Source organism: Talpa occidentalis, unplaced genomic scaffold, assembly GCF_014898055.3.
Source record: "Talpa occidentalis isolate TD23 unplaced genomic scaffold, MPIMG_talOcc4v2.1 talOcc4.15, whole genome shotgun sequence".
Classification (NCBI taxonomy): domain Eukaryota; kingdom Metazoa; phylum Chordata; class Mammalia; order Eulipotyphla; family Talpidae; genus Talpa; species Talpa occidentalis.
The window spans coordinates 8232340-8257034 of NW_023601543.1; the positions used below are offsets into that span (position 1 = coordinate 8232340).

A 24695-nucleotide genomic window follows, 5' to 3' on the forward strand; every position below is an offset into this window, starting at 1 on the left:
CTCACTCATGGCAGGAATCTAGAAAACTTAAATAAGGGACCAGGAAAAAGAATAACTATAAGAAAGAAAATATCAAAATCAACCAACAACTATGAACCAGAGACACTCTATGGGGGGTGGGGGGCGGGGAGGGGAGGGATTGGGGTCAAAATAAGGGGGTTGCAATTGTATGGGGAATATAAAAATAAAAAAAAATTGTATACAAAGAAATGTATATAAAAAGAAAAGAAAAGAAAAGGTAAACACAGAAAACTCCAAAAAAAAAAAAATCCTAAGAGGTCATCTTGTTCAACTCACTAACTTGACTACAAGTAAAGAGCCCCTTTTATATCATTGTGCTGTTTGGATACCTTTCTCAGTTTTCTCTCTCCTTTTACATCAAATAAAGTATAAAATATTTTGTAAGGAATTGTTTTCCATAGTGTTTTATATGGAAAATGGTGAAGTCACACACTTGATTATAAAGTGACTTTTTATTGAACTAGTCATCATTTTGTTGTGATATACTTTGTGTTTTCACATTTTAAAAGAATGTGGAAGACTCAGTTTAATTCACAATTCTTTTTGCATTTAATAAAATATCTTTCGTCAATAAAATAGAATGCTTTCAAAAATAATCAGAAGCCCATGGGGCAAATAAAAATTGCTTTTCAATGGAGTTGCCTATCTCTGTCTGTCTATCTATCTATCTATCTATCTATCTATCTATCTATCTATCTATCTATCTATCTATCTATCTATCTATCTACATGTGCATTGGAAACCAGAATAAAGAAGTGAAGACTCCTACATTGGTACACTAAAACATCTTTTCTCTCTGTAACTATGTTTTTCTAGTTACACTAACTGATCTGCTTTTTTTGGTAAAAGCTCTAGAGTAGAAAAAGGAATTAACAATATACTTTAGAAAAAACCGAAATCTTCATACAATGGATAATTATAAGGGGTTAGTATACAGTATAATGGTAAAGACCTTCATCCGTGTAGGTCTAAGACCTGAGTTTGAATTTAAAGATACCATTTAACCTCTGTTTCTAAAGTTTTTTGCCTGTAAAAAGTGGAGTTAAGATTGTAGTGAGGATGAAAGAAGCCACAAAAAGCATTTAAGCACTGTGCTTCACATGCAGTGACACTCAATAAATGGTAGCTGCTGTTGTTACTTATGTTTCTGTGATAATGCTGATAATTATTATTACAGCCCTGAGCAGTACTACTGATTTTCCTCAGTCTTGGGTGTTTTGAACGTGTGGTGTGATCTCTCTTAAAAAGAGCCTCTAGGTCCATTCTGGAGAGAACATCAATTTCATAATTTGACATTTCCCCCCTCCTTTTGTCTTTTGACTATATTTGTACCCATATCTTTTAATTAAAGAAATGTGCAGTTTATAGAATATGTTAACTGCCTTCCTTTCATGTTCATGGCACATGTTGATTTTCTTTCTCAAACGTTCAATAATAAAAAGTCACCTTCTCTTAACTTGGTGCTTTTTGTTATACTGTTTACAAATATCAGTAATGTCTGTAACAATGAGAGTAGGTTTTGTTAATGCAGATACTGCTATGAATGAACATTTTGACATACTTTAAATTTTACTTATAAATTTAGTTTTCTTTTTCCCTTTTAAAACATATGCTTCCTGGGGCCTCCCTGGTGGCACAAGGGGTTAATAAGCACCACACTATGAAGCAATCCAAATCCTCTGCAGCACAAGATCCATCCCCAGTAGGCCAGAGAGCAGCCCTCATGGCGCAGCAGACCTCTCCTGTCTAGCCCGCAGCTCCCCTCAGCAGTGTATTTCAGAGGATCAGCCTGTTCTGTTCCCCACTCTGTCTCTGGTGAATCCTTTCACCCCGGCATCTCTGGCCTGTACCCCAGCTCTTATATGCATGAATAAATAAATCTTTAAAAAAAAAAAGAATAAAACATATGCTTCCTTTAGGAAATGTTTTCTGCAACCTTACTGCTTTCATGCACCCTGCAGGGACCTTTGGGAATGAGCAAAATTTTGTAGCTGTAGGAAATTCTGAAAATCCCTTTGGTAGCAGAAGGAGCATTTTATTGCATCCTGTACTGCATCCTGCTAGGATCTTTCGATTCCATTCTATTTCTCTGTTCTACTTTTTTTTTTTTTTTCATTTAAAAAAAAAAACCCTGAACCTCATCTTGAAGGCCCTTCAGCATGATAAGAATCAGTGATCTCCACCCAACTTTGTGAAGGTATGCCCAAGGTCACACAGTAATCCTGTATGAAAGAATGTCTTGGATTAAAGTTTCAAACATAAAATTACTCTAACGTTTTCCTCATTTTAGCAATCAGAATGAGAATTTACTAGACATCTCTTTGCCTGAGTCTTATAGAGCTCACTTAAGATACCTTTTTAACTTGTTTCTAAAGCTTAATTCAGTGATGTCCTGGTAATTCCTTTGGTTCTTCTGAATTTGTGGTGGAAAGAGTGATACTTAAAAAAAAGAAACTTCTGCTTGACATTGGTAATGAAAATGAGAGCATACTGCTATGATGTTTAAAACTGGATTTAATACCTACACCAACGAGACTTAATAAATTGGATACAGCAAAGTGAACAGTTACTGAAGTTAGGGCTCTGCTTATTTACAACAATCTTAAAGTATAGTTATTTTGTTCCATGGCCTCCAAATTCTCCTCGTAGAAAAGTCAGTAGAAAAGTCAGCATTCCTTAAAGGCCAGTCACAATTGACTGTTAACTTTATTCGCTACTTTAGTTCATTTTTTATTTACTTCCCTTTTTCTTGTTGATACAAAGACATAGTAGAACAAGTTGTTTGTCACTTTCACTTCTCTTTCAGAATTTTTAATGCTAAATTGGAAAAAATTTTCGACATTGAATAAAAACAATTTAAAGTCCACTTTTGCTTAAAATGAAAACAGACTCTCAACACTGAGGTTCATTTCAGTCTCCCGCCTTTGAATTAGGAAAGTTATTTAGCAAAATTAGAACATTGTTGGTTTTAAATCATAGGTGATAGATACTTGAAAGGGTAAACCACAATTTTTTCACATAATTATATCTTTAGAGGCCACATTTGTGTACGAGTTATTTAATTCACCACAGAGCAGATGTAAAATGCATTGTTTATGCTTGGGGAGCTGACATTTTTCTGTAGAAACCTTTTTAAACATGTTGTAAATGTGTAAGTTTAAAGTGTTTTTAAGTTTATAGTTGCATATTAAGATTATATAAAAGATCAATTTACTGACTTCTAAGCAGAAACTTAACTTATGAAAGAAAAAAATCTTGTCATCATTGTCTCCGAAACAACTGCTATAAACATTTTCTTCCTGTATATTAACATTGTTTTGGGCTTGTAGCAACTGACTAAGCCTGAGTCCACATTTTACATGAACAAGTCAGGTTTGTTTGTTTGTTTTTGTTTTTTGTTTTTTGTTTTTAAGAATTATTTATTTATTTATTTATGCATACAAGAACTGGGATATAGTCCAGAGGTGGGGGGTGGTGAGAGGATTCACCAGAGAGAGAGTGGGGAACAGAATAGGCAGATCTACTGAAAAACACTGCCGAGGGGAGCAGCGGGTGAGACAGGAGAGGCCTAATATGCTTTATGGGTTAGCTCCCAGGCTGGGGATCGAACTCATGCCACAGTGGCTGGTGATAATTTGACAGTGCTGAGACTTTAACCCCTGCGCCACCAGGGAGCCGCCCCACACAAGTGTTTTGTTTTGTTTTTTTTTGTTTTTGGATTTTTTTCCTCATATCTGTAGAACACACAAGTTTTAATCGAAATTTCTTCTATGCCTCTATGTGGCAAATACCATGCTGTGGAGAAGGGGCTTATGATATGCCCCCTGACATCTTAATAGTTCATGACCTGATACAGGAGAGAAGAGGGGACACAGAGCAATAGTTTTCTATAAAGGGAATTAACCAGACTTCTTTAGTAAGTTAAAACAGTGGTAAAGGAACAGTGGGCTCCTAGAAACAAAAACAAAAGGGTTTCCTTTTGATGTGTTAACTCCCCATGGAGGCTCCTAATGTTTGTTTATTTAATTTAAAATCCTTTAGTTAGAGAACAGAAGGTCAGCAAGCCAGAAGCTCAGCAGTTCCTCTGTTGAAGTTTAGCTTATTGTTTTAGAAGAGTGATCTTAAGTAATTGGGACAGTTAAGTGTGTCAGCTTCAAAGTGACCTGCTCAGTGGTTTTGAGCCCTCTTATTTTTGATCACAACCTGCCTTGGACCTGATGAAAAGTGTGGACAGTGTTCTTCCAAATAATGAATATTCACAAACAATTCTTTTCATTTTGAATGGACTTCCTTGAGGCATTTCCACAAATCCTGGGGGAAGAACCTTCTAGGTTGGCTGTTGTTGGTAACTTAGCTCCTCCACTCATTCTTTTGAGATTCCCTGAACCTTGAGCAGCTCATAAGCCTTAAGAGAGAAGTTAGCAGTAAATTCCCACATACTGTGTTATGCTCTACAACTTTGGCTTTTCAGTCACCTTACCTAATTTAATGGATATGCCCTCAAAATTATGCAGATACTTGGGATGGAGACCCTTCAAGTGTACATTTAGACCTTTAGGTTAAGAAGCATTCCTTTCTGGTTTCTGGTCTTCTTTATTAAGATATTTAGAAAATCCAGCATCTCCTCGTGATATTTAAATCATAAGTCCTTGAACTTAAGATATCATTGAGAAAATCTGTGCAGTATGTTAGTTGGCCCAAGAGTTATCTCCTGTCCGCTTATAACTTAGCGTTGAGGGTTTTATCCATTAGCAATTACCAAGCCCAGGGTGATATATTGTGGATTAAAGTGAACACTCTATAACAGAGGTCTGTGTGTGTACCTCAGCTGTCACAGAGGTGGAGTTACTGGTAGGAATAGAGTTATATCTGTAATAATGACCAAGAGCCTAGAGTTTAGCTGGAAATCAGAGGAATTACTCATTCATTCATCCAATTTATTGACTGTGTTATGTCAGACACTGTACTCATTGGAGAAAAAGTAATAGGAAAGAAAATGAACAACCAACCCTTACAGAATCATTGCCAATTAATGGAGAATTTTTAATAAAAAATATACACTCGTGTAATTATTACTGCAGCGAGTGCTGTCTGGAACAATCTGAGGTGCACATTACAAGGACTTAATTTAGATCTGGTCAAGGAAAGCAAAGGTATTTGACTAAATGGCCCAGTTGTAATGCTCAAAGTGAAAATTTCATTCCTGTCAAAAGTGTTTATACACTATACTTCTAAGTATATGCTTATTTGTGTGTGTGAAGTTTGGGTTTTAACATATTTTCAAAGTATTGTGATAATCTGGACCCATATAAGTCATTATTAGGATTTTTCAAGTTTCCTTTCTAATAATATTGTGTTTTCTTTCTTCTTCCCTTACAGTATACACTTTGGAATTTCCTCCCAAAGAATCTGTTTGAACAGTTTAGAAGAATTGCAAATTTTTATTTTCTCATCATTTTCCTTGTACAGGTAAGAGTTCCATAAACAGCCACTCAACTTTTAGAAACTTAATTACCGCAAACACATTTTCAGTCCATTTCTAACCTTAAAAATGCCTGATGATAAAAAGATGTTTCAGGGCTTACTGTAATACCTTTTAAAGTATTAATATTATATTTTAATATTTATGTGGTTTTTGTATTTCTAAAGTAGCTTTTTCACTTGAAAACTTTGTTACTTTTTAAGAGACTTTCATGGATTTTGTATTTTTGTCCTAGAAGAACATATATTGTATACCATTAAATCTAATAGTAAATATCAAAATTGGAAATACAGTTGACCCTTGAACAACCTGGGGGTTAGGAGCCAGTATATTTACTGAAAAAAATCTGCATATAAATGGATCCACGCAATTCATACTGACTAGTTCAAGGGCCAACTACAGTCCAAATTAGTAGTTTTACTTTGTTAAATTATACTTTTAGCTTAATTGAAAATTCATCACAGCTTCCTAATTGCACATTTTGTTCTTCCTCATTTGCTCTGTAGGTCCACTTCTTGTGTTCCTGCTACTGTTTTGTGTTTTAAAATTTTAGGCATATTGAAGAAGGGAAAAAATAAATATCAGCTGGTTTCACTTATGTGTGGAATATAGAAAAAGCAAAGGGTCAAAGACAAACCTTGAAAGCTGACCATAGTATCTATGAGGCATCCCGGAGGGGAGGAAGCGGGAGGCAGAGAGAAAAACACAAGAGAATATGATTATGGACTTTGGGTGCTTTGGTGATTGGAGAACTACGGCGACCACAACTGAGGGGAGAAATCCTATATTGTCCAAAAATTAGCAATGATATAAGAAAAAAGTACTATATTCAAACATTATTTTAATTATTGAATATAAAATTTTAGACATTAAATTGTATCTTCAATGTTTAAGTCTATAAGCTATTAAAAATCTTTCCTTCACCAAACTTACCCCCTGAAAATTTTACTACATTAAGGGTAGAAACATCCTAGTGAAATTGCTCAAATGCTTTGTTGATGTTAAGTGCTTCTATTTATCCACTTTAAGACTTTGAGTAAATGGTCCTCTAATTGAATTTAGGCCTGCTACTTAACGCCAATCTGGTTTGTTATATGAGAAAGAGCCAGTTTCTATCATGAATGATGGAACATATGAAAAGGAACTCTCCATCCACGGTCAGATGCATTGCAAACCAGCATAAAATAAACTACAAGGTTTATGCTTACAAGAGTTGTTCTTCTTGGTGTTCAGTGCATTTCAGTTTAGTTCAGCAAACATATACCCAGTGCCTACTGTGTGCCATGCTGTAGTTCAGAGAACAAGGATGGTAGCAGTTGCAGTGAAGATCAAGATATTTTTTTCTACCCTTAAGAAGAAATCTATAACCAAAAGGACAGCCACATATTCACGTAATTTAATATAGTAAACGTCATAAAAAATGTGTGAACAAAGTACTAATGGGGTATAGCACCCAAGAGGAACTTGAGAAGACTTCAGAGAGTAGGTGATATCTGAACTTTGAAGGATTAGAGGGAATGCCAGACTAGTATCTTAATATGTGCACAAAGACACTGCCATATAAAAACTTGTGTCTGTAATACAGGATGTGGAGCAAGGACAGGTCTGGGGTGGTTTCAAGATAGGAGTCAATAAGTTGTGAGGAGAGGTTGAACTCATGATCCTATGTCCATCAAATCTAGTTCTCCTTTCACTATATCCTATTTTAAGTGAGTGACAACATCCACCCAGCCATGTTAACCGGATGCTTGGAAGACATCTTTAACCATCCCATACAAGAAAAAAAAATTTTTTACCAGTTCTGGCATTTTTGCCTCCTAAATGTCTATGAAACTTCTTTACATGTCTGCTCTTCCACCCTCATCCAAACCTTCATCTCACCCAGATTACAGCAGTAGCCTCCTCAAGGATTCCCTGTCTCCTCTTATTCAGCAACAGTCCATCTTCCACAAAGCAATGAGGATGATCTTTTGAAAATATAGTTCTCTTGATATGACTTCCTCCCGCCTAAAAGCTTCAGTGACTATAGTCCTAAAGGACCCTGCTTGCTCTAACTCCTGTCTGCCTCTCCAGGCCTACCACACTGTCTTGCCACTGACTTCATTCCCTCACTATGCTGCACCCCATCCTATCATTGAGACTTTGTATGAATTCTTGGCTGTGCCTGGAAAACCTCCCTTCGTGTAGTTAACTTCTACTTATCCTTCAGATCCTCAGCATCTCACTTGTTTTAATGTCTGTTTTTTCCTGTCAGCAGCCAGCTATATGAGGGCAAGGACTTGTTTCCATCTTTTTTAAAGCAGTATCTCTAGAGCCTGGCTGATAGTAAATAGCACAGGTGTTAACAGAATAGTGTTAAACGAATAGATGGTAATGAGTGGATATATTGCAGTAAAGGGGTTAATCCAAGCTGTGATTAAAACTAAACCTGAATTTATGACTATTTTCCTAAATTAACTACTGTGTGGATTACTCTTGATTTAAAGAAAGTTAACACTAACCATGCTACCAGGACATGATTTATACGTATTTCTGTCTAAAATATTTGTAGCATGTAAGTGCTGCATATGAGTCTATGGCTTATTTTCATTCTACTTTCCGTTTAATTTCTTTACACTAGGTCACAGTAGACACACCAACGAGTCCAGTTACCAGTGGACTTCCACTTTTCTTTGTTATAACTGTCACAGCCATCAAGCAGGTAAATGTCTTCCTTACTGTTATGCCTGCATTTCAGTCCTGTCTGGTTTGAATTTCATTGTTATAGGATCTTTTTCATATTTATAGAGTCAGCAGAATCCTTGATGAATTAATTTATATTTAATTCTGTTGCAAACCTATTTAAATAATTGTTAGATACAGCTTTAATTTCTCTGATCCTTTCCTCATTAATATTTTTATGTGGAAATGTAAGCATGAAAGAAAAATTTGGGTAGAAGGTACAGCTCAGTTGAGAAATGGGAGGTGAGTTTTTAAGTGTGCATTCATTTCTTCAGTGTAGCATAACTGAAAAATTCCAGTGCTAGTTTTTGTTGTTGACTATAGCAGAGAAGTCAAGAGCATAAATACTTTAATTTGGTTGTCTTTCCTTATGCTGTTAAAGAGGGTTGTGGGTAGAGGAAACTTGTCTCTTGGGAAAACCGGCAAACTGCCAGTTTGTAATGTTGATGTCTTCAAAGTATTTTGAGTACTTTCATGTGATAGTACCTTTGAAGAATTCCAGGTAAAATTGAAAATAGGAAACTAGAGGTAAAAGGGTGGTTTAGCAATGTGTGTCATGTACTGGGACAGTCAACAGGTGCTGGCTAATTTCAGACATACTCAGAGTTATCAAAGCACTTTAAAAAGCTTCCCAAAGTTAAAAAGATCTTCCCAAAATGAAGATCTGCTTAACAGCACTGTGCGCAAGGATGCCTTTCCTCTTGGGGTTATCTGGTCTTCTATCTTTCCTACCAGGAACTGCAAGAATATTTTATCAAATGTTTCATTGCTAAATAAAGACTTTTGGAATGTTCTTCCCCTTAGGGTGTTAGGATTGTTTTCTTTAGTATCATAGAATTACTGCTCTAAGAATAGCCTCTGTGGTTTCCAAAAGCTTTACTAATTCATTTTACTCCCAATACTAGCTCCTGTTAGGTCCATTCTTTCCTCACTGACATCACAGAAAGTGCCTTATGAAATGATAGCCTAGCTTTGTCACAAAGAGGGACAGAATAGGAATGAATATAGTACCTAAGGAAAAAAGGGGAAGCGATCAAGAGTTTTCAGCAGTTATATTTGAAAAGGCACATACAATGTTTAAAAAAAAAAAGGTCATGTTCAAACAAATGAACATCCTTCTTCCTTAGTTCTTTTGGCTTAAAATCTACTCCAGACAAAAAGCCCAAAGAAAAAATGAACCATAAGGTGATTATTGTGATTATTTTAAATTGTGAAAATTGAATACTGATTTATGTTTTATCATCCATTCAGCAAAGAAGTGTAACTGTTGATTTCTAAAATTTACCATAGATTCTCTACTAAAATAATTGTTACTTGCCTCTACTAGTTTCTGTTCCTGGGTGGAATTATATTATATTTCTTAAGAGATGTTTATGCCAGCGCTCTACAACAATATATTTAAGTGAGTAGGTCTGTAGGAAAATAAAGCCTAGAAAACTTTTTTTAAAAATATAGAAAATTTTAAAAAAAATAGAAAATTTAATAGTAGAAAAAATCAACATTAATTTGAATAAGAGTAGAATTAGAATAATAAATCATAATCCTGCACAGATGGAGAACATTGAAGCTCTAATTCTTCTGTTTTCATTAACAGTGAAATGGTGAAACCCTTTAACATGACATATTTACCTAAGAGGTATTTTAAAAGCATGTTTTGGTTTTTGCTATGAAAGCATACAGCATTATCTCTAGCATTCTGAATTGAAATTCCTACCATAAGTATAAATATCAACTGGTGACTCATGAAGAGGGCTATAAAAATTTATTACCAACTTTATTACTTTGTTAGCTTATTTTTATAGTTATTTTTATCCTTCTAGGGATATGAGGATTGGCTGAGACACAGAGCTGACAATGAAGTTAACAAGAGCACTGTTTACATTATTGAAAATGCAGAGCGAGTGAAAAAAGATAGTGAAAAAATCAAGGTATCAATATTTGGAGTTCATTCTTTTTTTCATTGTGGTAAAAACATATCATCTTAAAATATATAATTCAGTAGCCTTTAGTATATGCACAGTATTGTACAACTATCAACATTGTGTGGTTCCAGACAATTTTCATAAATCCAAAAGGAAATCTCAATAGCCATTAAGCAGTTGGGCCGAATTCCTACCCACACAGCTCGCTGCCCCAGGCCCTGGAAACCACTAAGCTTTTTGGTTCTATAAATTTACCTATTTTACATAGTTCATATAAATGGGATCATTGTACTATGTTATCTTTTGTCTCTGGCTGCTCTGAACATAATGTTCTCAAGGTTCATTCATAATGTAGCATATGTCAATATTTCATTTCTTTTTCTGTGAATAATATTCTGTTGTATGCATACACAGTTTTTTAAAAGATTTATTTATTTATGCATACAAGAGCTGAGATACAGGTCAGAGGTGCGGGGGTTGAGTGGATTCACCAGAGACAGAGTGGGGAACAGAACAGGTAGATTGACCGAAGTACACTGCTGAGGGGAGCAGCGGGCGAAATAGGAGAGGTCTGCTGCGCCATGTGGGCATCTCCCTGGCCGGGGATCGAACTCGTGCTGCAGAGGCTGTGGACAGCTTCACAGGTTGTGTCTTAACCCCTTGTGCCACCAGGGAGGCCCTGCATACACATTTTTAATCCATTTATTAGTTGATGGACATTTAGGTTTTTCTACCTTCTGGTTGTTACAAGTATGCTGCTATCAACATTCATGTAAAATTTTTGTTTGAATATCTGTTGTCATTTCTTTTGGATGTACAGTAAATACTTAACATTGTTGATAGGCTCTTATAAACTGTGACTTTAAGTGAAATAACATACTGTATGATGAAACCAGGTCCTTGAATAACGTCCTGTTTAATGTCATTTTATTACAACGGTGAGATAAAAAGAATTCTTGCTGACCTTGAACTAAATGACTGAACTTTATTCAAGGACCTGCTATATACCTAGTATATACTATACTATATTACTAGGTAATGTAGTAATTCTGTGTTAAATTTTTTCATGAGCCACCAAACTGTTTTCCCCTATAGCTGCACCATTTTACGTTCCACCAGCAATATATGACAATTCCAAGGTATTGTTTTTAATTTTTATTCACATTGATCTTTGCTTATTCCCCAATAAGACTCCTCTCAATAAAGTTTTAGAATTCTCCACATCAAATTTTTTGTTTCCAACAGATTTTATTTTAGTTATTATTAAACTTTATATTCTAGAGTGGTTTTAGGTTCACAGCAAAATTGAGCACAAGTACACAGAGATCCCAAATACCCCTGTCTACATAATTTTTAACTTTGGAGATAAAACTTCTGTGTGTGTGTGTGCGCGCGTGCGTGCGTGTGCGTGTAAGGTGCCAGTATTGTTATCCCTCATGAGAGTGGTTTCTTTAATACAGTGGATGATTATATTGACACAGCATTATTACCCAAAGGTAATCATGTACATTAAAGTTCAGTCTTACTATAAATTCTATGGGCTTTAGAAAATGTATGGCATGTATCCATCATTATAGTATCATGAAGAATCCTTTCACTCCTTTCACTGCCCTAAACATATTCTGTGCTCTGCCTCCAATCTCAGGCAACCACTAATCTTTTTAGTGTCTCCATAGTTTTGCCTTTTCTAGAAAGTTAAAATCAGACCATATTTAACTTTTCAGATTGGCTTCTGTCATTAAATAATAAGCATTTAAGTTTCCCCCATGTCTTTTCGTGGCTTGATAGCTCATTTCTTTTTAATGCTGAATAATATTCCATTGTCTGGACATACCAGTTTATTTTTCTATTTATCTGCTGAAGAACATTTTGGTTGCTTCCAAGTTTTGACAATTATGAATAAAATGCTCTAAGGACTCATGTGTAGGTTTTTGTGTGATCAGTTCATTTGGGTAAAATGCCAAGATGTGTGATTACTGAATCTTATGGTCAGGGTTTATTTAGTTTTTATGAGAAACTCAATCTGTCTTCCAAAGTGCATTTTCCGTCTTGCATTCCCATCAGCAATAAATAAGAGTTCCTATTACCCAATATACTCTCCAGCATTTGGTGCTGTCAGTGTTTTGGATTTTGTCCATTGTAATAGGTGTGCGGTGATATCTCCTTGTTTTAATTTGCAGTTCCCTAATAACAGATTTTGTTTCATATGTATACTTTCCAAGTGAGTATGTTCTTTAGTGAGGTGTCTCTAATGTCCACTTTCATAATTAACTTTTAAGAGTTTTTCATATGTTTTGCCTAACAGTTCTTTATTACATGTACCTTTCACAAATATCCCAATCTAAAGTTTTTTTTCACTTTTTATTGTGATAAAAGCACTTAACAGTGAATTTACCATCTTAATTATTTTTCAGTAGTGTTAAGTATGTTCATATTGTTCAACAGACCTCTAAAACTTTTTCATCTTGTGGTAGTCACTCTTACCCACTAAACACCAATTCTTACTCCCCCTAGCTCTTGATAAACACCCTTCTTCTTTCTATGTCTGTGACTTTAACTACTTTAGATAAATACTTAATATGAATGGGATCATACAGTGTTTATTCTTTTTTGACTGACTTATTTCACTTAACATAATGTCTTCAATGTAGCATGTGGCAGGATTTCCATCTTTTTAGGGCTAGATAATCCAATGTGTGTATATGCCACTTTATTTATCAGTTGGTAGACATCTGGGTTGTTTCCTCCTCTTGGCTATTGTAAATAATACTGCAATGAGGACAAGTATCTTTTTAAGATTCTGTTTTTGATTTATTTTAGAGATAACCCAGAGTTGAAATTTCTGGGTTGAATTATTTTTGTTGTAACCCAGAAATAGGATTTCTGGATAGGTAATTCTATTTTTAATTTTTTGAAGAACCTTCATATTGTTTTCCATAGTGGTTACATCATTTTACCTTTGCACTAACAATGTACAAGGCTTCTAATTTCCCTGCCTCCTCTCCAGCACTTGGTATTTTCTGTTATTTTGATAGTGGCCATCCTGATGGCTGTGAAGTGATATTTCATTGTGATTTTGATTTACATTTCCTTAATGGTTAGTGATGTTGAGCAACTTTTAATGTACATATTGGCCATTTGTAAATTCTTTTTGGAGAAATATCTTCCCAGGCTCTTTGCACATTTTCAAATTGTTTTTTTGTTTTTGATGGTGTTGAGGAATTTCCTTATATATCCTGGATTTTAACCCTTTATGAGATACATGATTTGAAAATATTTTCTCCCATTCTGTAGGTTGTTTTTTCACTCTATTGATTGATGTACAGTTTTTAAGTTAGACATATTCTCATTTGTCTAATTTTGATTTTACTGTCTGTGTTTTTGATGTCATATCTAAAAAATCATTGCTAAATCCAATGTCCTGAGGCTTCCCCCCCCCATGTTTTCTTCAAGGAGTCTGATAGATTTAGGTTTTTAATCCAATTTGAGTTATTTTTTATATTATAAGGTCCAACTTCAATTTGTTTGTTTGTTTGTTTGTTTTTGGTGTGTTTCCCCAGTATCATTTGTGAAGAGACTGTCCTTTCCCCATTGTGTAATATTGGCAACCTTATCCAAAATTATTTGGCAGTGTATGTTAAACTCCATGAGAAGTGTGAACCATCTCAGTACATTTAGGTTGATGCGTCGATGGAAGAACCAGAGCACAACCTTTGTATATTTCCATTTGGCACTAAAGCCTGATAATCCCTATGAGTATCTTACTCTGTCTAGCTCCTCGTCTTTCTAATGCCAAAACTCCTACTCCTTCCTTTACAAGTAACTTTTTATCACTGGAACTCCTTAAGTCCTATTTCTCAGCTCTCTTCTCCATAGACCTGTGATTCTGTCCTGTCTCATGGCTTCATTCGCCATCCAAATGCTAATGAATCCAAATTGCTCTTTTCATCCAGAACATCTCCTTGAGACTCCGGCCTGACAGTTCTCTCTGGACATGAGTAAGCGTCTCCCAGTTGACACGGCCCAACCGGATTCCTGATTTCTCCTTCTTCCCGCCTGCCTCTAAGCCTGTTCTTCTCATCTCCTCTGTCTTATTTAATAGCGTTTTCTTCAGTAGCGCTGTTACTCACCCAGCTGCTCAGGCCCAACCAAGGATGATACAGTCTAAGCAAAGGATGATATAGTCTTTATCTTTTTTTTTTTTGCTTATCTTAACACCTATATCTATAGTACAGAAACTCTACTGACTCTCTTAATAACAAGTCACCTGTTTCAGTCATGGCAAGAAGCATTGGTTTCATACCCAGACTTACTTTGATTCAAAGTCCAACTTTTCCTCTTTCTGCTAGTCGTAGACAGTTTTCCTAACTTCCCTTTGCCTCAGTTACATCACTTGTAAAGAAGAGGAAATAAAAGTCTGTATTTCGTAGGATTATTGTGAAGTGAGAATTGAATGAGTTAATATGTAAAATTGAGTGCTTCATGTAGTTATGTAATATTTACACATTAACTATTATTTTCATCTCTTCTACTTTCACCTGAGTGCTTATAATTTTTTGCTTAGACTATATCAGTAACCACTTGTCTTAGCCATTATTCCATTTTCCCCATGCCTCTACTTTCCCTGTTCTGCAGAGTTTCTTTATTTTTTTAAATAAAATAAAGTCGTTCCTTTGCTTCAAAACATTTAATGGAATTACCATTGCAGTGAACATGCAGTCCCCACCCCACAGCCGAGCAATCAAATGCTTAGCCATTTTTGTTTTGTAAATATCTCTTCCCACACACAAATAATCCAGAAAGAACTCAATTAATTGACACTCCACATAAGAACATGGACTGATTTGATTAGGATTATACCTGGTTGAGATCAACCTCAAGGCAAAGAAGCCTGGTGAAGGAAATTTGGAAGATGGAGGTCTTTTTATATGGGGCTTAGGGAGTTTTGAAGGGTGACTACAATGTCAGAAAGAGGACATGAAAGGAAAGGGAAAAGGTGTGGGAGACTTTTACTTTCCTTGTTTCATGTAGTGCCCCCAGAGCAACAGATTTAATGTTATGCACTTTATAGGCTGCCTTTGGTTCTCATGCTGAATAATGCTGAATAATGCTGAATTGCTACAATGTGACTGGCTGAGGTACTTCAGATCCTATCTACCCTAGTTCAGCATATGGGATGCAGAGAATGGAGTAAAGGAAAAAGAATAAAAGAAAGATATTCTGAGAAAACGGCTTTTAACCTATTTCAGAAAATAAGTATTTTTAAAGTTTAGAGAAGTGCAATGAAAGCAGCTTTCTCACCTGAGGTGGGCCTGAAATACATTGTAAGATTCAGAGAGCAGACTTTGAAAGTGCTTCTATATACTTAAGTATACCTTGTGGTTTTATATAAGCAACGTGTTTATGCAAGTGAGGAAGGAAATAGCCAACAAAATTAAACATTATTTACAAATTACTTCAATTATTGATGCTGTTGCTCTTGGCTACTGGTGAAGATTCGTAAAGAAAATAATATTGTTCCTAAATAGGTCTTGAAGTCCTCACCTTTATCTGCCAAATCATGTTGCAAGTAGAAGGCAGAAATGTCATTTGTTCATTTAATGTTTCACAACCAATGTGTCCAGATTGGAGTGCCAGATATTGACTCCCTCCTACTGTGGCTTATGTACTGCCGCTAGCAGGCTCCTGCCTCCATCTAAGGTTGCTATACAAAAGTGTCACTTATCCTTTTCTGTATGTGCCACAATGTGGAAACTGTTAGGAAGCACTAGACTGGCTGATTTCTTAAACTGTTCCCAGAAAAGATGTCATGAGTATTCATAAGTTGGGAGTAAAGTAGTTGCAGGATATTAGCAATAATTATAATTAATACTTGTCCAATGGTGAATATATGTGCCAGGTACTTTACCAAACACTTCACCAGTATATCAGTCCTGTAGTACTTGCAATCATCTAGGCATATACTCAAGGTGATAAAGTTAAGTGACATAGTTGGGACATAAACTCAGGTTTCAAACTTCTACCTTTCAACCAGTGTTGAATATGGTTCATGAGTTCTTTGCTAATGTTTTTCCTCTACTTGACCTTAAGGTTATTGCTGATTGTTTCTCATTGCTGTATTAATTGGTTCTTCTGATAGCAGATGAATTGTTGCAACGTGATCTATCTGAAAAAATTTTTTTCAATGTTACAGGAAAGAATAGATACCTTGAATTAACTTAGGTTTTCTGAGCACTGAAGAAGGAACTGGCGCTCAGCAATAATAGCTATTACCACATGGAAGGCAAACCATGTTGAAATATGTGGAATACAGAGTAGGAGTCTGGCTGCCCAGTGTTTGTGAAGTGCTCAGGTTGAGACATGTAGATTTTCTTGATTCATTCATGAAGATGACAATGGTCATTGTCTTATCAAACAATGCCAGAAATGTCAGAGAACAAACAGGTTCTGGAATGCTGAAATTGTTTAAGTGCAGTACTAAGGTAATCTGAAGCATCATAACTCTCTGTGACCTTAAAGAAGATTTCAACTGTTGAGTAATACTTCTTTCATCAGCTTTCACGTGGTGTAAGATGCTGAGACACTCTCTAAGCCCCAGAGTAGGAGACTTCTTTGTTACTATTTTTTTTTTTTTTAAAGATTTATTTATTGATTGATTGATTGATTTTTATTGATTTATACATACATACATACAAGCACTGGGTACAGTCAGAAGCGCGGGAGGGTAGGAGAATTCACCAGAGCGGGAAGCAGAGCAGGCAGAAGGACCGAAGCACACCGCTGAGGGGAGCAGCGGGCGGCAGGAGAGGTCTGCGCGCCATGTGGGACCCTCCTCTGGTGGCCGGGGAGCAGCCGGGGATCGAACCGGTGCTGCAGAGGCTGCGGGCAGCTTTGCAACCCAGCGCTCAACCACTGTGCCACCGGGGAGGCCCTTTGTTACTATTTTGACTTCAGTTTGAGGTATACTTTGTTTGGAATGAAGAGTATTTCCAATTATCTCTCTCACCATTCTAGGTTGGTGATGTAGTGGAGGTACATGCAGATGAAACCTTTCCCTGTGATCTTATTCTTCTATCATCCTGTACTGAGGATGGAACCTGCTATGTCACTACAGCCAGTCTTGATGGAGAATCTAATTGCAAGGTAATGGAAACTAAACCTTGTGCAAACATTTTGAGTATTCATACAATACTTGTTCCCACTACTCCCTAATATTTTTTTTTCTTATTTTTCCCTATTTGTGTAAATTTTGTATTTGAAAACAACTTTTATATAATTGTCTTTGAACTTCTGAGCAAATACTCAACTTTGGGGGAAAGGGTGGGGTTGGGTAAGGGAAAACCACACCCCAAATAAGAGCAACCACATTTGTTATAGCACTGCTTGCATTTAATGTTGACATAACCATTCAATATTTTATTTAGGCTTTTATAAATGAGAGCAGTCGTAGGCTGAAGCTGTAACACTAAAAATAGCTTCATGTACTCTAACCTTGCAGTTTGATCTATTTTTATTTTTTAATTTTTTTTAAATGTTTGTTTCTGGCATATTAGAAAATATAACCTGGGATAAAATTATTACTTTTTAAATAAAACCTTAGGCTGTAGTTTGGCAAATGTTTGCTTTACTACAACTAGGAGGAAATTATAAATATGTTAAAGTAAGTTTGTTCAAACTGAAGGATAACTTACTTCCCCAGTTCCTCCTGGCACAGTCAGTTCTTGGCCATTGTCCAGAGCTCCACAGGGCATGAAGATGTATCCTCTCTTGGCCACCTTTGAGGAAGAGTACTAATGTGCTCACCTCTGTGGATCCTTGGAGGACTTTGCTTGTTTATTCCATCTGGGGTTGAGGACACAGGACTCAGTATGTAAAGAAGGAAGCTAAATGTCTGCTTGGTAACTAATTCTGTACTTCAAGGGCATGATGATAAACTAGTCCAGTTGAAACAGTTCAAAAACAAAGTCTTATTTGAGGAAATGTCAAGATAAAAATTGAGAAATTTACCTAATGATTCCCTAATAGGGGAAAAAGTTGTTTAGAGGATGAAAACTTGAAAGTGTTTCTTTTTTCAGTTAAGTTGATCTGTTCAAGTCAGCTGAAAGCACAGAAGTTTTGAAAGTCAGGGGACAGTTTTAAAGATAACTCAGGCATTTCCACAATGTTCCCTGCAGACCGCCAGCTTTCCCTCCTGCGTTAGTGGTGCGTTTTTGAGTACACATGAGCCCTTTTTTGATGATTTATAAATGGGTTCATTGGAGTCTGCCTTGAGTTCTGGGTGAATGAAGTACATAATGTACACTGGTAGAATATTCTACTGTCTGACTAAGCCAAGACATATCATTTCTCTTCTCCCTCTATGAAATGTAGCCACTTTGAACATTTTCAAGATCATTAATTATGTTATTTGTGTAATGAAACTATTGATATTTTTTTTCATGCTCTTGGCAAAATGTTAGTGTTCTTATGACCAAAAGGTTATATTCAATTTATATGTGCATATTTACATCCCCATATACTGGTGAGCAAATTAAAAGGTCGCAGTTCTATAAATAGGAGGAAAAAATAAATGCATTTAATTCTTCATGGGGTTTTCAGTTAATTATATGCATGCTACAAATGGAATTCTCTGTGCTGTCATTATCAAGAAAAGCTTTCAGTTTTTTCATTATCTTTGAAATCCTCTTGCAACAGAGGATTATCTTTCTAATTATTTGTAATATATTATATAAGAATAATACCATAGAACTTATGCACTGGGAAGTAGGCATCAATATTTGTATGATTTTGGCAAAGTCTCTTTCTCAAACTATGTTCCTTGAATCAGGTGGGTGTTTGAGTATGAAAAGAAACTTGTTTTGTTTTGTTTCTGCTGCTGCTTTCATGTAGACACACTACGCAGTACGTGATACCATTACACTGTGTTCAGCCGAATCCATTGATAGCCTCCGAGCTGCAATCGAATGTGAACAGCCTCAACCTGACCTCTACAAGTAAGTATCACCTGGTTTCATTTTATTGCTGTCTGTTGGCTCTGCTTCTGTTTGCTTCCAGTATTGCAAAGAAACATCTACCACTTACCAGCCTCATTTCATTTGTGTTTTTATGAGCTGTTCCTTCCTTCTGGCAGGGAAATGAATCAAATCGGCCTTGTTCACTACCGGCCTAAGATAAATCATTATGGGCCCAATCATCTTACTTGTGATTTTTCTTTTATTTTTGTTATTTGTAAACATGTCCATCCATCACATTTTAAGATTATGTTATCCTATATAAGGCTCATCTATCAAGCTGATGCATTAACTAAAGTTAATTAAAACAAAAATAAACCCTTTCATATTGTCATCTAATATTAAAGAGAGAAAGGTATAGGGGCTATGCAGTTAGTAGGCTTGCTCTCCTGTGTGTGATGCTCATAATGAACTGAGGATTGCAAATAGACTGTTTCTTATCCACAACAAATAGTTAAGTTGAGGGAGCAGTACAATGGTATAATAATTATATATCACTAAGGCTTTCTGCAGTAGTTCTGCTTGTCAAAAATTTGGCATCTGATTTTTAAGACTGGTTAGTTTGGTTGATTAGAGCTTGGTATTAATGAGGTTAGAGTGACAGGTTTCTATCCCCAAGTGGAACAATTAATTTCATTCTGTTCCACCACTACAGATGGCATCTACTACCTCTACCAGCCATCTTATTAGCGAATGCTGTGGTGATAATGGTGAACCAAATGGTTAAAATGTAGCTTATACCAGTGCCCTTTAGTAGATAAAATGTTTATTCTACTTCAAGAACAATGTTCTCCCTGCTTCCTGTTGTTCCTTCTTTCCACTTTCCCTCCTTTATCCACTTTGCCAGTAGGAACTAAGTAGGACCACAACCACAACAGCCATGCTTCATTTTCACCATGAGCAAAGGCGGTAGAAAGTAAAGCTAGACTTACAATCTAGTGAGATAATACAGGTGAGTGAGTGCAAGATCCATAGAAGCACATAACAGGGAGTGACTGACTCTGCCTGAGTTAGAGAATACTTGTGTATCTTTAGGACAACTCCTAAATTTTTCAGTTACCTTAAATATGAAGGAGAATGGACAAGGAAGGTTGTGCCCAATTTGTCTAGTTTAGATTGAGTTCTCTTGCTATGTGACTTCAGAATATCTTGTACTTTCACCCCCTCAGTGGTAATGAAACTTGTGTTGTAATTGCCTCTTTACTCTCTGTCTTAGGGTAAGGAGCACCTAGCACAGCACTGGTGCACTGCTAAATGATGACTGAGTGCACAGACCTTCATGTTTTGTGTATATAGTCATATAAAATAGTTCCACTTTTCTGGAAAAATGCATAATGCTAATTATAAAACAATCATAACACTCTTGTTAAGAAGGGAGTGGGCCTTTACCCCAGTGCTCCGAAATGTAGATTACCGTGTGCCTAACCATGTGATCAGATCAAGCTCAGTATGGAGATCAGCTGCAAAACACAGGCTAGAAATTTCCAAGATGGTGATCAGGTATTCACTGTCTAAGCTAACACTGTGGTTCTCAAAGGGTGATCCCAGGCCAGCTGCATGAGCATCACCTGGGAACTGGGTGGAAGTGCAAATTCTCACCTGAATCATAAGCTGGATATGGGCCCCAGAAATCTCTGATGACCCTGATGCATGTTCAAGTGAAAGAACTACTGAACTGACATTTTTGAAAGTTGTGTTTTAGCACCAGATAACCTTCCTTCACATGAATCTAAAATAGAAGCCAATTGTTTATATTCGGTATAAAAGAGAGTGGTGGTGTGTGCATGCACAGTGCCAACTAGAACTTGAAGATCAATTTAGAATCTTTGTTTACATTCTTAATAATCCACAGTATTTTTAAAATTACGTGAAAATGTTACACATCTTACCGTCTACCACATATGTAACCAACTGTAATATAATCAATGCAACTTTTTTTTCCAGAAATATAATAGGCTTCTATTGTTCATTCAGTTTTATCTATGTTGTATTATTTGTATTTTGATTCATTCTCTTATCTGTGGTATATAGATTTTCACCTGGACCTGTCAAACATATTTGCTATTATGTTCTTCTTGCAGGTTTGTTGGGCGAATCAATATCTACAGTAATGGTCTTGAGCCTGTTGCCAGGTTAGTTATTTCTTTAATCTGTCCTTGGGGACAGGAGCCAACTAAAATAGCCAAATAATTTTCTTTATAGAAAGAGATATAAAGGTCACTAAACCTGGAATGACTAACCAGCATCCCACTAATGGGTCTTAAGTAACTAACTTTGTGATTGGTAGGGTTGTGGTGCAGGGTCTTTGACTATGTTTCCTGGGAGCAGGCAAGACAGGGTGTTGGAAGTGATGTTGAGGCTTTCCAAAATAGCGGCACTCCAGACACCCTGACTGGTATTCCCAAATCTGTTTTAGACACTATACTTGTCGTCATGTATACCTGCAGGAGAACATTTAGGGGAGAATAATTGAGGGACTAGGCAGTGGATAAAATGCTGGGAGAATCACCTGGACTAAAGTAAAATGATAGGCTAATGATTTCTAATGAAGTAAGTCATTCAAAAATAGATGTTTTCTTCCTGCTTCTATCATCCAATTAATTACCTCAACTTTTCCACTTGGCCTTCAGAGTTGTACTCAAAGGCAATTAAAGAAACCTTGGGTGCCTATGAACTCCCCCAGCAGGCGGGTTTGCTCTCTAGAATATTATGTCAGTTTGACTTTTCCACCTTGACAGTTTGCTTTCCCAGTTTTTTCTCCTTCTCTTTCTGGTTTTTTTTTTTTTTTTTTTTTTTCTGTCTGCTGCTCTGTCCTGTTCTTGTCTTGCTGTCTATGACTCATAATCCTTTTATGTCTTTGTGCATCTCTTTACCTCTGTGTGTTGCTGGCTACTCCTGTACTGTGCTTCCATCTGTGCTGTACCTTAAGGTAACTTCAGAGGGAAAGATCTTTCAACTCATCCTGGGGAGTAAGCATATGATATAAGTAGACAGATACATCCTGAACCCCTTGGAGATAGATGTGTGGTGGGGCAAAATAATGTCCCCAAAGTTGATGATGCCATTGCTTATATAAGCTCTGTTCATTTTTTTATTTAGGTCTTTGGGACCTGAAAATCTCTTGCTGAAAGGAGCTACTCTAAAAAATACCAAGAGGATATATGGTGAAGAGTTTTTAAGATATGTTTATCAGAAATATGCTTTGTAAAGCCTGTGCATAACCAGTGCATGTGAAAAATTAGACATGGCAGATAATTGCCATTTAAGCCTCTTTTTAGGTGTTTGGAATTTATAGGATGGTAAACTAATGAAAGGATGTAGAATTAAAGTATACTATGAATGATATAGCAACTAATGAATAGAAAAATGGTTAGAATTTCTACTTTCATAGTCTAAAAAAATTAGAAGAAGCAACTGGGTGGGGAGTTAGTTGACCATATCTGTTGCAACCTGTTTTCATTTTAATCTGTTACTCTTTAGGAGTTGCTGTTTACACTGGGATGGAAACCAAAATGGCTTTGAACTACCAAGGGAAATCTCAGAAACGTTCTGCTGTTGAAAAGTTAGTATGCACTACAATTTCTTTTGTTGTTATTGACCTGAAATAGTGACTTCTCAATAATTCCAAATAGTGACAACCATAACCAAAAAACCATCCATTATGATAGTGGCTACCATTTTGAGCACTTTTTATGTTCCAGAAACTGTGCTCAATGATTTGAATATCTGATTTGGTTTACTCCTTTGAGCAACTCTGTGGAGTAAATCTTTAGCCTCTGTACTTTACAGATGAGAAGATGATCTCAGAGATGATAAATAACATACCTAAACTCATGTATCTACTAAAACAGAGTTCAGTTGGACTGTGGTAGTGTTCCATTTTGCCGCTAGATAATGGTTTGGGTGCTCTGGTCACTATATGCAAGGAGTTTCTACAACATACATAATAGTCTGAAATACTATAACTATAAATAACATAATAGTCTGAAATACTGTAGTTCCTGGTAGACCCTCAAGCCAGTTGCTTCTGGCACAGACCTTTCTGTCATTGGCATGGATATTCAGAATATCAGTGCAGCCTCTCCACAGTTCCATTTTTAGACTAAAAGAATCCACCATAAGCTTGAGAATTTCTTCACATTTGCTATCCTACTTTCTATCCTAATCCTTTAAGATTCAGGGAAATGAAAAAAAAAAAAGATGCAGAGAAATGGAGGCAAGCTATTCTTTCTGTAAGGGTTAAGTTGATATTGGCAGTGGGGGAGAGTTCTGTCACTTTATGGGAACCATACTAAAAGGTATGTTAAGCTAGTCAGTTTTGGTGAGCATTGGTAACCCACAAACAGGTCAGGGCTGCCTTTCCATTTTACCACTTACAAGGAGCGCTTCAGCAGGGTAACAGAGGGTCATATATACAGGCTTGTGTGGTGGTTCCATATTGTACTCATGAGAAGCATTAGAAAACTGAACAATTTAATTTATATTTGATTGATGTCTTAAGTAATTAGATGGTTTTCAAACCCATAATATGTTATTTTTCAGATCCATTAATGCCTTCCTGATTGTGTATTTATTTATCTTACTGACCAAAGCTGCAGTGTGCACAACTCTAAAATATGTTTGGCAAAGCACTCCATATAATGATGAACCTTGGTATAACCAAAAGACCAAGAAAGAGCGGGAGACTTTGAAGGTAATGGTTTTTTGCTAAAAATGTTCATTTTATCTGAAAATTCTAACACTAGCATTTTGTGGCCAAGCTATCCTTTTAAAAAATGCTCCTCAAATAATGTCAACTTTTGTTAGCTTCTGCATTTTCTTTCGGTTGTATGTTAGCCATTAAACATTTAAGAAGTTTTAGGGTGTTTTTTCTTTTACTTTATGCATCTATGCTTGTTTTTAGCTCTTTAGTTGAAAGTTTTAATCTACTAGACAAGTTGTGGCATATTAATATAAGCTTCTGATAAATAGCATGATAGCAGCATGATGGATGTCTACATATATGCTCTGTTCACACATTTGTATCTGGGGTTGGTGGAGAGCAGACAAGTTAAGAAAGTGAAAAAGTGTTAAATCAAAGGTTTGTACACTGAAGAATAATGATGAAATTGAAAATGTTTTAAATATTGTCTTAACATTGTGATAATTTGACTAGTGATAGTGTTGATGGAAAGTTTCTTCTTTGTAGGAAAAGCAGTGCTTTCAGCATTTAAATAAAAAGAAAATGAACAATTCATATTACACCTCTCTGATAGAACTGTGCATCTAATTAGCATGAACTATTTCTTTTGTTTTAGGTTTTGAAAATGTTCACCGATTTCCTGTCATTTATGGTTCTATTCAACTTTATCATTCCTGTCTCCATGTATGTCACAGTAGAGATGCAGAAATTCTTGGGCTCCTTCTTCATTTCATGGGATAAAGACTTTTATGATGAAGAAATTAATGAAGGAGCCCTGGTTAACACATCAGACCTTAATGAAGAACTTGGTCAGGTTAGAATACATTTTTTAGAATATATTTTTAATTAAAATAAGT

At 36.1% G+C, this 24695-nt stretch overlaps 1 protein-coding gene across 5 annotated transcripts in view; it reads left to right on the forward strand.

Moving 5' to 3' along the window:
• Positions 1-24695, forward strand: part of ATP11C (ATPase phospholipid transporting 11C) — a 157568-nt gene that overhangs the window by 77687 nt on the left and 55186 nt on the right. For all 5 annotated transcript variants that reach the window (XM_054695530.1, XM_054695531.1, XM_037511867.2 and 2 more), the window contains 10 exons: positions 5401-5490; positions 8124-8204; positions 10045-10152; positions 17161-17289; positions 19036-19139; positions 21239-21289; positions 22257-22321; positions 22638-22719; positions 23700-23850; positions 24455-24652. In XM_054695530.1, the coding sequence (XP_054551505.1) occupies positions 5401-5490; positions 8124-8204; positions 10045-10152; positions 17161-17289; positions 19036-19139; positions 21239-21289; positions 22257-22321; positions 22638-22719; positions 23700-23850; positions 24455-24652 (1059 nt within the window). The remainder of the gene's footprint in view (positions 1-5400; positions 5491-8123; positions 8205-10044; positions 10153-17160; positions 17290-19035; positions 19140-21238; positions 21290-22256; positions 22322-22637; positions 22720-23699; positions 23851-24454; positions 24653-24695) is intronic.